Raw genomic sequence first — 13,745 nt, 5'->3', positions numbered from 1 at the left:
AGCTCCTCAAATATATTTGTAGGTCGCTTCTAGTGGAGTTTGATTTCAGTGATACATGAGAGATTTTTAATTCTATGAATTATTTTATGATCAGCCTAACTCTTCCAGACAAAAGCAAATGGCATGTATGGGTTTGCTTAGGTCACTAGATTTCCAGTTGACATCAGTTAATCACTCTCAATTCATACTATGATGAAATATTTGTATTTTAAATAGAAGATAGGAGTTCCGTGTTAAGACTATTTGTACTCTGTACTTAAAGTCAAGTGGTTTTAATCCCTTATTTCCTTTCTTAAAATTAATTGTTAGTGAAAAATATTTTATAATGAAATTCATCTTGGAAAACTAGAAAGAGAAAAATGGCAAGGTAATTATTGTTCTGTTTTCCATAATTTAGAATTGAAGACCTAAAATGAGTATTTTGTAGTTTTATATTCCTTTTTAACCCATTCAGTGGAGAACGTCCAGCTTTTCTCCCAAGTTGTATGCTGATTCTAATATGTATTCGACATCAAAGATAAACATGGAAATAAAGTTCAGCTCTGTTGAAAAAAGTACACTTAAACACTTTTGAGCAATGGCTCTCATGGCATACTGTAACGAAATGAGATTACATTTGTTGGTTTTATTTCATTGGCATTAGCCTAAACACTTCTCTAAATAATTAGAAGTCATCGTTTAAAATACAAATTGCATAGGCTATTAAGGTAAATCTTCATTGTAAATTCTTGTTCATTTTCCATAGTTTTCAGAGGCCGGCCCAATTTCTGCTGGTAATATACTGTAATCCCCATGCCAGTCTTCTTCCTTGAACCAGCTGGGTCAGGCTCATTTGCATTGTAAAGAAGAGTGAGCTGGTCTGTCACTCTAAGAGTGTTGCGGGAGCACTGCTCTGTGATGGCATTTGGTCTGCTAACTCCTTGGGCATGACGTTAGTGGCCTGTGCAGTCAGATCGGTCCCTTTATTGTAGGCACCAAGCACTCAATAAAAGAAGCAATATCAGTTGTAAGTTTGCCAAGTGAAACCCTTGGTAAAGACCGCTTATCTGAATATTCTTCTATCTCCCAAGTTCATCATTTCTCCCCAGAATCCCTATCCCTTTCTCATCTGTTTTTAAATAAAAAAGTAGGTTGTACGATTTCAAGCGAAATCTTTAACAACTTTTAGCTTCTTCCAAAGGATGGCCCGGAAATAAAAAGTATTATCTGCTGAGTATATTCACATGTACTCCATGTGCTGTGCTTGTATTCTCTGTGTCTTTAGGGACACAGCCTCCTGGGTCAGCTGACCTGGTGACTTGAGATGGTACATACTCCCCATGAATCCCACGTAGCATCTTCATCCGAAGTTGTCCAAAGTGCCTGCTAAAGAAAGCACATTCGAACACGAAAATGGTCCCTGTGCTCTCTCCAGCAACTAATTGATTTAACTTTTTCTTTATATCTTTTTCACTTGTAATCATCTTAATTAACATTCCCTGTGGGTGACGCTTCAGAAACTGAAAGGAGAAAAATGCATTTTTGAAGAAACAAATTCAGAGACTCTTAGCACTTTTTAATTATTAAAAACACATTTGTTGATTCTTCCTTTAAAAACATTAAATGAATAAAGACACACTTGACTATGAACAGCAAGAAAAAAATATTAACATCAAGCCAGGTCCTCTTTGGGTAATGTTCTCTGTGCATGCTCCCCCCGCAGCAGTCAGAGGGGTGGGATAATTTAGCCTCCCACCACTGTGGGAAGCAGCGGCCCTTCTGGGTGCCAGCCTGTTATGTGCTGGGAGCTGTGAAACACTGACCACCTACGTGGATTTTTCTTCCCTATTCCTCCACCCACAACACAAGCATTTAAAGTTGTATTTGCAAATTGCCAGAACTTTACAGCTCAGAGTGAAACCACAGTTTGTTGTTGTTATTGTTGTTGTTGTTGTTGTGGGGTTTTTTTTTGGTGTCTTTGAAGAAGCTGTCCTGCAGGTGTCACCCCACAAACCTTTAAGGGAAATCGACATCCTAGCACATGATTGTGCGACTGGTAAGATACAGTTTGTTTGAAAGAAAACTGCTCTGCTTCTGAATGGTGACCTTGGCCCCTTCTGTCCGAGTAGGGGCATATCCTAGGAGGAAAGGCCTGTTTCTTCTTTCATACATTGCCTATTTAGAGCCAGAGTTATATGGTAATATTAAGTGCTCTGTAGCTTTCTTCTAAAGCGGTTGCTCTGGATCTGTTCTTCCCAGGCGGCCTATTGATTTTCTGATTCTCTGCAGGAAAATGAAGTTTTTCTTTGAAGCAGCTGATGGTAATGATCTGTGCTCTTTTTTCCCGTTGCCACATGTTGTTTAAAGGCATTAGAAGCCCTTTGTGGGTAGCTGTTAACTTTATATTAACAGATTAGAAGGATTTGCCTTTTCCTTGAGACCATGCACTTGGGCCTTGGCTGTCTTTCTTGTGACAGGTTTCTATCTTGATTGTTCCATGTGATAAGATTTTTATCAAAGTCCTACCTACAAAATGCCATGATGACATCAAAAATGTATTTGAAGTAGGTTTCAGGTTTCATTTCCAACTATTTAGGACATGTGTAAAATGCATAAAATTAACTCTGATGAAGTATCGCTCTTCAGAATCAGCTAACGTGTTACCTTTCTCCCATAATACTTCCATCTGGAACTGTTTCTAATGGGAGGGGAATTTTTTTTTCCCTCCAGTGTTGGGCAACCATTCCAAGGAGCTTACCTGGAAATCAACAAGAATCCCAAGTATAAGAAACTCAAAGATGCTATTGAAGAAAAGATTATCATTGCTGAAGTGGTGAACAAAATTAACCGTGCCAATGGGAAGGTAAAATGCTATCCCTGAAGACTTGTAAGAAGTGTTTATCAATTGGGACAGTCATCTTTAGTTTTCTGAATATTCAAATTTGCATTTCATTTTCTCAGCAGAATTCTTATAAAGGAAGATGTTCCCCCTTTAAGCTTAGGTGGAATTTTGCTTGTTCTCTGAAACTTTCATGATTTAAGATACGTTATTTGTGTTTTTAGTGTGTTCTCAGTTTACATAGGTATGCATGCTGAAAGATATAGAATAAATGGGCATTTCTGCAAATAACTAATACTTTAAACTCAAGGACCACTTGGGGTGTTTTTCATCATTGGTTTTACATCCTTATTTGTTTTGTTTTGTTTTGTTTTGTTTTAGAGCACATCCCGGATTTTCCTCTTAACAAATAATAATCTCCTTCTTGCCGATCAAAAGTCCGGGCAGATCAAGTCAGAGGTTCCTTTGGTGGATGTGACCAAAGTATCGATGAGCTCACAGAATGATGGCTTCTTTGCTATCCATCTCAAAGAGGTAAAGGTCCAACTATTGATTTGTTTGAAAGATTTCTGCATTTGTCCAATTTCCGAGGCACTGGTTTAAAATTTTCTACATCTGGGGCGCCTGGGTGGCTCAGTCAGTTAGGCATCAAACTTCGGCTAAGGTCATGATCTCATGGCTTGTGAGTTCAAGCCCCACGTCAGGCTGTGTGCTGACAACTCAGAGCCTGGAGCCTGCTTCAGATACTGTGTCTCCTTCTCTCTCTGCCCCTCCCACTGCTCGCACTCTGTCTCTGTCTCTCTCTCAAAAATAAAAAAAATAAAAAACAAAAACATTAAAATTTTCTACATGTTATTGATTTGCAGATTTGGGCTATATTCACTCCTATGTAAAATCTCAAGCTTGGCTTTTCAGTGATTGAAATTGACTAGTTGAAATTGAACTGATTAATCACATTTATTGTTCATTGAATTCTGATTTCCCTGAGCAGCTTTTGTTTGCACTCACAGTGATGTGCTTTATTTTGAGAATAATACATGGAAATACCAGGATGTTCATTGCTTCCTCCTGTGGTTTTTTCTGTATACCGCTTGATAAATGTTCATCCCCTTATTCATCTTTAATTTGTGGTTTTTTAATTAAAGAAGGCAACCACAATGAAACAACTGCCTCATAACTTTGACCTAAAGACTTTTTAACATTCAGTGCTTTTTTAGCTTAACTAGGACTTCCTGATTTTTTTTTTTAATTTTATTTATTTTTGAGAGAGAGAGCACAGGTGGGGGAGAGGGAGAGAAAATCCCAAGCAGGCTTCATGCTTAGCGTGAGCCCAGTGTGGGGCTTGATCTCACAACTGTGAGATCAGGACCTGAGCTGAAATGAAGAGTCAGATACTTAACTGACTGAGCCACCTAGGTGCCTTGAGGACTTCCTGATTTGAAAGAAGTAGTTAAGAATGTAGGCTCTGGAGTTGGTCTCACCAATTTTACAGTGACCTTGGCCGAGTCATTTAACTTCTGTGTGCCTACCTAATTTTTCTCCTCTTTATGTTTTATTGTATTTATTTTTTTAATGTTTATTTTGAGAGAGAGCACATGTGCACACATGTGTGTGCACACGCGTGAGTGGGGAAGGGACAGAGAGAGAGGGAGAGAGAGAATTCCAAGCAGGCTCCTCTCTGTCAGTGCAAAGCCAAATGCAGGGCTCGATCTCACAAGTCGTGAGATCATGACCTGAGTCGAAATCAAGAGTCCAACTGGGGCACCTGGGTGGCTCAGAGCCCAGAGCCTGCTTCGGATTCTGTGTCTCCTTCTCTCTCTGCCCCTCCCCAGCTCGTGCTGTCTCTCTCTCAAAAATAAACATTAAAAAGACTTTTTTTAGAGAGTCGGATACTTAACCAACGGAACCACCCAGGCACCCTTTTCTCTTTAAAATGGAGAAAATAATGGCACTAGTTCATAACGTTGTTATAAGGATTCAGTGAGACACTGTGTAAAGTGCTCAGCATAGTGCCTTTCATATAACAAATAGTCACTGAATAAGCAGATGTCGGCGAATATTAATCATATTTAGGGACCTGCATGTATCTGGTAGTGCATGTAGCTTGCTGTTTCTATACTTAGGAAAGTCCCGTATGCTTCATTCTGCCTCTTTTCCCCCCTGTGGATCCTAACTTAAAGGGAGCATGTCCAGTCCTAACACAGGGATTCTGAACCTTGATTACACATAATGCTGGTGCCCAGGCCATGCCCCCAGTCCCCTTAAACCAGAGTTTCTTGGAATGGGGCACAACCATCCTATTTTGTGTAGCTTAGCTGGAGAGCCACTGCCTTAGCATATTTGTTGGGAGTGTTGTTCTTCTGCTTATGTTTTTAACCAAACCACTGAAGAATTTTTTAAACAGCCCTTTCAGATTGAGTTGTAGGTTAGGTCAGTGCTTCTCAAGCCTGAATGTGCAAACAGATCACTCAGGGATCCTGGTCAGTGGGCCTGCGCTAGGGCCTGAGGTTCTCCTCGTCTAACAAGCTCCCAGGTGATGTGCAAGGTGCCTGTGGTCTACCTACCAACTTTGGGTAGCGTCAGGTTAGGTAACCTTACTAAAAGTGCCCCAAGCAAGTTGGAAGAAATACAGCTTTCATCGTTATTGTTTATTTGGAAGAATGGACTCCAGTAACTAATGTTTTTTTAAAGAGCCAGTAAATACGTTTTCAGCCAAGCCTGTAAACATTTACCTCCTAAGCTGTCTTTAATTATGATGGTCTGACTCTTGCTTTGTCCTTTTAGGGCTCTGAAGCAGCTAGTAAAGGAGACTTTCTCTTCAGCAGCGATCACCTTATTGAAATGGCCACAAAGCTGTATCGGACGACTCTCAGCCAAACCAAACAGAAGCTCAGCATCGAAATTTCTGATGAGTATGTTCATAACTGTTTGAATGTGGTGTTTCACTTTCTGCTTTCTTGCTTTAGCCGAGCACTCTAGTCTTACTCATTAATGCAACCACTACCTTTAAGTGGCGAGTGTGCGTCTGGTATTTATTCTAGATGGTGGACGGGCAGTGAATGGTACTGATCAAGTTCTTACCTTCATGTCCCTGACATCCCGGTGGAAGAGACAAATATGCATACATAATAAATAAGTGATATGACTTTGGTTAATGACAAATGCTTGTGGAGAGGGAAAAAAGGCAGGATAAGGCCCAGAGTGTGCTATTTTTGATAGGGAGGTCAGGGAGGCTTGTTTGATACAGTGACATTTGAGTCGAGGCTGAAATCAGTGGAGCAAGCCAGGCAACCATCTTGGGAGGTGCCTTCCAGGGCAGGGAGGCAGCAGGAGCAAAGGCCCTGAGATGGGAATGAACTTAATGGCAGAGTGAAATGGTAGGAAAAGACCCTGAAGAGATAGACAGAGACCCGGCCATGTGCAGCTTGGTAGCTAAGGTAAGAAGTTGAGATTTTACTGAGGTCGATGGAATGCTATTATAAGTTTCAAGCAAGGATGTGGCATGATCTGATTTGTGATTTTCAAAGATTCCTCTGGCTGCAGTGTGGAAAATAGATAGCTCTAGGGAGGCAAAAATGGAAGTGGAGAAAAATTGGGAGCTTCTCTGAGCTGTCTAGGATGATGTGGCTTAGGCTAGGGTGGGAGTGGGAGGTAGTGAGAAGTAGATTCCAAATGTAATTTGAGGGAAAACAAGAGGACTTATTAACAGATTGGACGGTAGGTCTGGGGCCCGAGCCCAAATGGTGGTACCATTTACTGCCACAGATGATGCTTAAGAAAGAAGGGTTTGGGGGTGGCTGGGCTGAAATCAAGAGTGCTGTTTTGGATGTATTATATTTGCTATGCCTTTTTCTGACATAGATAGAGAATAAGCATTCCATGTTGACAAGGTTGACTGGTGTGCTAAGACTGCTATATATAAATTTGAAATTTTGCTCTTTTTACTTCACAGTAGGGCTCTAAGGATAGAGACTGATTATTTATATGCAGGTTGGAGCATTCCCCCCACTTACGAAATCTATCGATATGAGCTCATTTGAATGAATTTGAGTTACTGTGCCGATTGATACCTGATTGGTTACTTTACTTTTCAATAGAGTGTTTACTACCTGTTTATATACTTCTTTGCATGTACAGTAAGAAGTCACGGAACCAGATTGCTCAAGAAATGGTTTTATTTCCTAATTAAGATTTTTGCCAGCCTATTCTATTTCAACTCTTTCTAAAAGTCTTTCTAAAATAAACTCATACCTATTCTTGGGGTGCCTGGGTGGCTCAGTCGGTTAAGTGTCTGACTTTTGATTTCATCTCAGGACATAATCTCACGGTTCGTGAGTTTGAGCCCCGTGTCGGGGCAGAGCCCCGATAGTACAGAGCTTGCTTGGGATTCTCTCTCTCTCTGCCCTTCCCCTGCTCCTGTTCTTTCTCTCTCTCTCTCTCTCTCTCTCTCTCTCTCTCTCTCTCTCAACATAAACTTAATAAAATAAAATAAAAAGCAAAATAAATTCATACCCATTCTTATCCCTCTGTAGGCCAAGCTAACTCTCCTTGATGTTTGAGGATGTACAGAACCTTGGGTTCATCATCTGTCCTCATTGTACACCAACAGTGGTATTTAGATTTGGTGGGAGATTGACCTTTATGTATACTCTACATAGGAAATTGCAGTTTGTAGTAAATAGCTTTTCTTGTCATTAGGTCCTTTCTCATTAAACAAAGAATACGTATCAGGAAAAAATATAATGGCTACTTGGGTTCTAGTCAATTAAGATTTTAACCTGTTAGGACCTATTCTAACTTTAAACTCCCTTTAGTTGAAATGTTTTATAACTTGGGATGCAGGGCTTCTGTTTCGGTGGAACTGGTAATTCCCACTCATCCCGGGAAGATTCTGTGTATTCCAGATGCAGGAGCTCCTTGGAATACGGATGAAGCAGCCTTATGGTTGACTCACTACATTAATGAGGTTGTCTTTACAGAGAAAGTCACATCAGCACCCAGGCCACAAAGGATTGCTACTCTTAAGCATTTCCCAAGCTTGTATTGTAGGAACACAGCCTCTGCTGTGAAGAAAGTAGTGGCTCGTGGAAATGTACAATCTTTCTTTACTACAGGTCTCCCCAGATGTGCTATGTTGTCACACATCATGAGTCTCCAGAGGGGCTGGGCAGGATAGCGTGTGCTGTTTCTCATACGTCATCAACCACAGAACCCTCCCGTGGTTCTCACATTGTGTGTGAGGCACACAGTTGTGCAACACTGATGGGGATGGTTTGCTTGTGGGTGGCAGGGACCCTGCCTTGTCAGAGAGAGGGGTATGATGTTCTGGATGCATAAGCTTTCAGTAAACCATGCTTGTGGGAGTGAAGGTTTACAGGGTGGCCATGTGAAGAAAACAAAACATTTAGTCGCATCGTAAACCAGTCCAAAACACCTTTCCTTTTCCAATCGCTAATCGTTGTTTGGTTTCATAAAAACAAAACAGCTGATGGCATCCCGCAGAGCACCCGTGGTCCCCTGCCCAGGCTTCAGGGAGCCACATGGCAGAGCAACGGTCAATGTGGCCTGTTTCACAACCTCTAGAGCTCTTAAGCAAGGATCATACACCTCCTTGGAGCGTATTTTAAATTTTAAAAAAATTTTACAAAGTCATGGGCAGGGGTGCCCATGATGTATTTTTTTTGCAGTCCTAAGTGGCTTTAATCCATTTCACTGCCAGCTCTACAGATTAGTAATTTTTTTTTTTAAGTTTATTTATTTTGAGAGAGAAAGAAAGCACACACACAAGTGCAGGAGAGGGAGAGAGAGAGAGAGAGTCCCAAACAGGCTCCGCACCATCATTACAGAGCCTGATGCGGGGCTTGAACTCATGAACCGTGAAATCATGACCTGAGCCACAATCAAGAGTTGGACGCTCAACCGATTGAGCCACCCAGGCGCCCCTCGGCAGATTAGTATTATATCCAGTGTGCAGTTCAATGACCGAAACCTTCCTCAGTGTGTCCTTTTCAGAAGCAGAAGTAATATTTTAATACACCCAGTCTCCCTAGGCATTATGGATAAACTGGCTGTCAGTTTACAAGAGGAGAGTCAGAGTCCTATTTACTCCTTAGAGCAGTTTTAACCTGCTTTGTAATTCCCAGTTCTTATTCCCAAATGGTTCAGTCCATAAATAGATTGCATTTTAAGGAGAACCTTAAATAAAATGTGTAATATTTCTAAACAGTTTCTAGAAACAAAGTCCTAAAAGTATTGAAAAAACCGAAGTGAATTTGTTCTATTAAACATTTTAAATATGTGTGTGTGTATGTACATGGGTACACACACATAATATATAAACATGTAAATCATTCAACATATGCAGTTGTTTGTCTGAATATTTTAAATCAGAACAAATCATGTAAATTCTTTTTGCTGTGATGTTCGAACTGGTATTGATGCTGTGAAAGAATGCATTCAACATTATTGTTTGCTGGAGGGTGATTCTCTGATTACCATGCCCTCACTGTGGGCCATGCTCCAGTTTTCTCTTTTATGAGGTGGAGAGGAATAACATTACTTGCCTATGGGGCACTTGGGTGGCTCAGTCGGTTAAGCGTCTGACTTCAGCTCAAGTCATGATCTCACAGTTCATGAGTTCAAGCCCCACGTCGGGCTCTGTGCTGACAGAGCCTGCTTCAGACTCTGTGTCTCCCTCTCTCTCTGCCCCTCCCCCAGTCGTGCATGTCTATCTCTCTCAAGAGTAAATAAGCATTAAAAAAAATTAATAATATTACTTGCCTCATAGGATTATTTTAAAGTTGAGTTAATATATGTAACTTACTAAGAAAAGTATGGCCCATGGTGAACATTCAATAAATCTTGCAATCATGCATTGTGAACATGAAGACAGCCAATGCTAAAGTTATTGGGGAAGAGAACTCCCTATACTTTCATTACACTATAAGTGGTCTTTGAAAATTAAAATGTCAAAATATTTGATTTTTTTAAATGTGTGTATTGGCATTAAATTCGAAAGGTGCTTTCTTTCTTTGAGGCACGTAGATACAAGTATATATGCTGGAGAGATGCGATTTTGGAGCCGTAATTCTTTTTGTCAGTACTTTCAAGGTAAAAAGAAATAGACCATTCCAAAGCAGGGAAGTACTATCCTGTTAAAACAATTGATAAATCAGGAGCGTATGTGTCACATTTCACTCCTGTAGGCAATGTTTGCAAAACACGGACGGGGCCTGTAGACCTTGACGCTGAGACTAATGTGCATGGAACAGAGCTGTTTTGATGTTTGCCGTTGTCGTGGATCCAGTGAGCATGCGATCTGTCACACGGTTGTTAGAGTGACTCAGCTATATGCCAGCAACTCAGAAAACTGTTCCCTGAGAAACATATTGCAAATATGGCCACATTGTACTGACTCTTACGCTGGAGTGACGAGCACTGGCTTTGAGATGGGAAAGCCCGGGTTCTGGTCCAGTCATGCCGCTCTCCTTCCTCCACAGGGATGCCATCCTTGAGGGCAGGGACCTCATTTTGTATGGCCAGGTGTCCCTTGCAGCCCTGAGCCCAGCAGGAATGCAGTACATTTGTGGTAGGAAGGTGTGACGAATCATCCTGTGGACGAGCACTTGACCCCTGACAGTCTATGAAAGGACAGATTGGAACTAGAATACGGTTTCACATGTTGTACCACATGTGCTACTACTGTAGGATAAGAAGTGGCTTTGGGTGTGCACTGACAGAGTGTGTAAGTGTTATGATTATATGTATATGCTATATATGTATATAGTATATATGTAGTTTGTATTAGTAATATATAGTGTATATATATATATATACACTATATATATATGCTATTATATACATACTATATGTACTATACTATATGTAGTATATAGTATATATATTTTAATGGACATTAAAAAATACAAAGGGAATATCAAACTTGCAATTTTATTATTATTCCATAGGTCACAGCTATTTTGAAATCTACTTATTTAGGGTTAGAAACAACTATTAGCATAGTCTGTGGATATGACAAAAATTGTTGAGGAAATAATGTCAGTAACCAGTGTTTGGAAATCATAGTCTGGAGTGTCTCTAGACCTCTTTAATGATATTTTTTCATTTAATTTTCTCAATCTGTTGGTAATTCAATAGGAACCTCGCCCACCCCCTGCCAGTTTATGGTCTTACTATGCAAAAATGGAGAAAAATGGGAAAAGAGCAGGTTGGTCTTCATTTGAAACATGGAAATAATTCTTCTTAGCCCTTCTTACCTTACTGGAGTGTGATGAGTTAATGAACTTCACTTTCCTTAGGGGCTAAGTGATGGCTGTTGCAAGTGCTGATGGAAAGAGGCAATACTTGTCAAGGTCAATATCCATTAGGAAACAAAAGCTAGTTGGGGGCACCTGCGTGGCTCAGCCGGTTAAGCATCTGACTTGATTTTGGCTCAGGTCATGAGCTCAAGGTTCGTGGGATCGAGCCCCATATCAAACTCTGCGCTGACAGCTTGTGTTCTGTCTCTGCCCCTCCCTACCCCTCTCTTTCTCTCTTTCAAAATACATACATAAACTTAAAAAAAAAAAAAAGAAACAAACAAAAGCTAGTGTTAGTGTCATCATCAGCTGTTGTGTGTGTACTTTTCTTTAATCTGCCCTATTCTTTTCTTCCAGGTTCCTGGTTCAGTTCAGACAGGATAAAGTATGTGTGAAGTTTATTCAGGGCAACCAGAAAAATGGGAGCGTCCCAACGTGCAAACGAAAAAACAACCGTCTCCTTGAAGTTGCTGTTCCTTAACTGGCTCCTCCTCTCTGCTTTCACGGACTTGTTTCCCTGTAATAGTGCAATTTTGTTTTGTTTCGTTTCGTTTTGTTTGGGGTTCATTGTATGTTTGGGAATTGCCAAAGGCTAATACTGTTAAGAGTCCCTTGGCAAAATAAAAATATTCGACTAATCAATTTTTAGTATGGGAATAGTTTTAACCCTTAAAATACACAGCGTGTCCTGGCCTGTAACATGTCACACGTGTTTTCTGTTTAGTCATTGTGTTAGATCTGTGTACCTTAAATCAGCATATTACTCATGAATCAGTAATTACGTATAGGAAATGGTCCCAGAAGATAGTGCATTCATTCATCAGATATTTATTGCGTGCCTGCTCTTTGCAAGGCACTGTGCTGGATGCAATGAAAACTTATTGGGAACCCTTTTTTGGTTTTCAGGCCATGACAGGCTGGCTGCTTTGTGCTAACTTTACTAGGGCTGAGAGAGGTTGAGATGTTGAAACCAAAACAGTAACTGTTGCTGACGAACAGCATTGTTCTGAATCCTGTAGTGTGATCTTTAACAAATATACTTCAAGAAGGGCTGGTCCTAGAAAGTAGAAATATATGACTGGGTAAAAAAATGCCTCTCCACGTGGTTTCTATTTGAAAAGAGAAAACTGACATTTGAACAGGACTTTAACGTGTCCGGATCTTGTCATTGCTTTTAACACTAAAAAACAGAGTCATTCTTATTTCAGAAAAAGTGCAGAAGCAGTCCAAATAAGTCTACAAATAAGATTGTATTTTCCTGTTTCTGGTAAACAGCATATATGATCCTATATAGGCTCATATTTGCAGAGTGTTTTCACCCAAGTTTGAGGAAATCCTTTAAACAGATTATACAGTAAAGAGCTGAAAAGCCTTTCAGATAGTGGCAAGCATTCTGTACAACGTGCAATAAACATCCAAGATCTTTTTTGAAAGTTTTATTTATAATATACCTTTTGTATGCGAGGTGATTGGTACAGGGTGCATATTTTAGTCAAGAGTCAAAATTGTGTTAATTTGCAGGACTTTTTTTTTTTTCAAATTTACAATAAGGATTCATTTTGGAAACTACATTTTAAACTTTGGAATCAAATTGTTTCTTATTTGGGAGGATAATGTATATACATTGGTATGTTAAATAATAAAACTGTTCTAATTTGGTGCCATTTCCTGAATCACAACTGTATTTTTGTATCTCGGGCTCTTTTTTCATGTTGTGTGTCAATGTAATATCACATAGAAAGGCTTTACAATTCAAACAGTGTATGTTTTCTGTGTAATTGAATTTCACTTAGCCTTTTATAAACCAGAAACATTCATTGAAAGTATTTGGGTGGGGGAGGACTTTCTTTTTAATTTTTGTACTTAAAATGATTGCTCCCATAAAGAAATTCTCAGAAGCCTTTATGTTTATTGGTGCAGGTAGAGGATATCATTATTTTCTCTTAGTCTTCTCCAGCATGTACCTAAAAGTGGTAGATTCTGAAATAGTTCCTGAAGTAAGTGAGTAGAAATTTGGAACTAGAGGGGTGCTTGGGTGGCTCAGTTGGTTAGGCGTCTGACTTCAGCTCAAGTCATGATCTTTCAGTTCATGGGTTCAAGCCCCACTTTAGGCTCTGTGCTGACAGCTCAGAGCCTGGAGCCTGCTTCAGATTCTGTGTCTCCCTTCCTCTCTGTCCCTCCCCAACTTGCGCTCTGTCTCTGTCTCTCTCAAAAATAAATAAACATTTAAAAAAATTTTTTTTAAATAAAAAAAAAATTGGAACTAGAGAGGGTTTTTTAAAAAATGTTTAAAAAATATGTAATACATTCATACTGTTCAACATACAAATAAATGTAAGCAGATATACAATGCAAATTCTCCATCCTGTCATTCAGCCATGTGTTCAGTTACCATCCCCCCCGCCAAGTTAACCATTGTTTTTACTTGCTTTTGCCCTGCTGTATGCATATGCTTCCAAAACAAAATAAAAATACAGATTTTTACCTCTTGCTTTAGTAGACAAAAGCTAATATGCTAGATAGACTTTGTTCTTTACTCTGCCTTTTTTGTTCAGTATTCTTTTTTACTGTGGTACCATTTTCCATTGTATGGATGCATTTCTCCAGTC

The 13,745-nt window shown here is 39.8% G+C and overlaps 1 protein-coding gene across 4 annotated transcripts in view; it reads left to right on the top strand.

Annotated features, from left to right (window-relative positions):
• The window catches only part of MYO1B (myosin IB), a 188,250-nt gene extending 175,430 nt beyond the window's left edge, over positions 1-12,820 (top strand). For all 4 annotated transcript variants that reach the window (XM_060622446.3, XM_060622449.3, XM_060622448.3 and 1 more), the window contains 4 exons: positions 2,710-2,842; positions 3,200-3,352; positions 5,603-5,730; positions 11,494-12,820. In XM_060622446.3, coding sequence (XP_060478429.1) covers positions 2,710-2,842; positions 3,200-3,352; positions 5,603-5,730; positions 11,494-11,617 — 538 coding nt within the window. In that variant the 3' untranslated portion in view covers positions 11,618-12,820. The remainder of the gene's footprint in view (positions 1-2,709; positions 2,843-3,199; positions 3,353-5,602; positions 5,731-11,493) is intronic.
• The last annotated feature ends 925 nt before the right edge of the window (positions 12,821-13,745 follow it).

Source organism: Panthera onca, chromosome C1 (genome assembly GCF_046562875.1).
Source record: "Panthera onca isolate mPanOnc1 chromosome C1, mPanOnc1 haplotype 2, whole genome shotgun sequence".
In the NCBI taxonomy this organism is placed as follows: domain Eukaryota; kingdom Metazoa; phylum Chordata; class Mammalia; order Carnivora; family Felidae; genus Panthera; species Panthera onca.
This window is presented reverse-complemented; position numbering and strand designations above follow the sequence as displayed.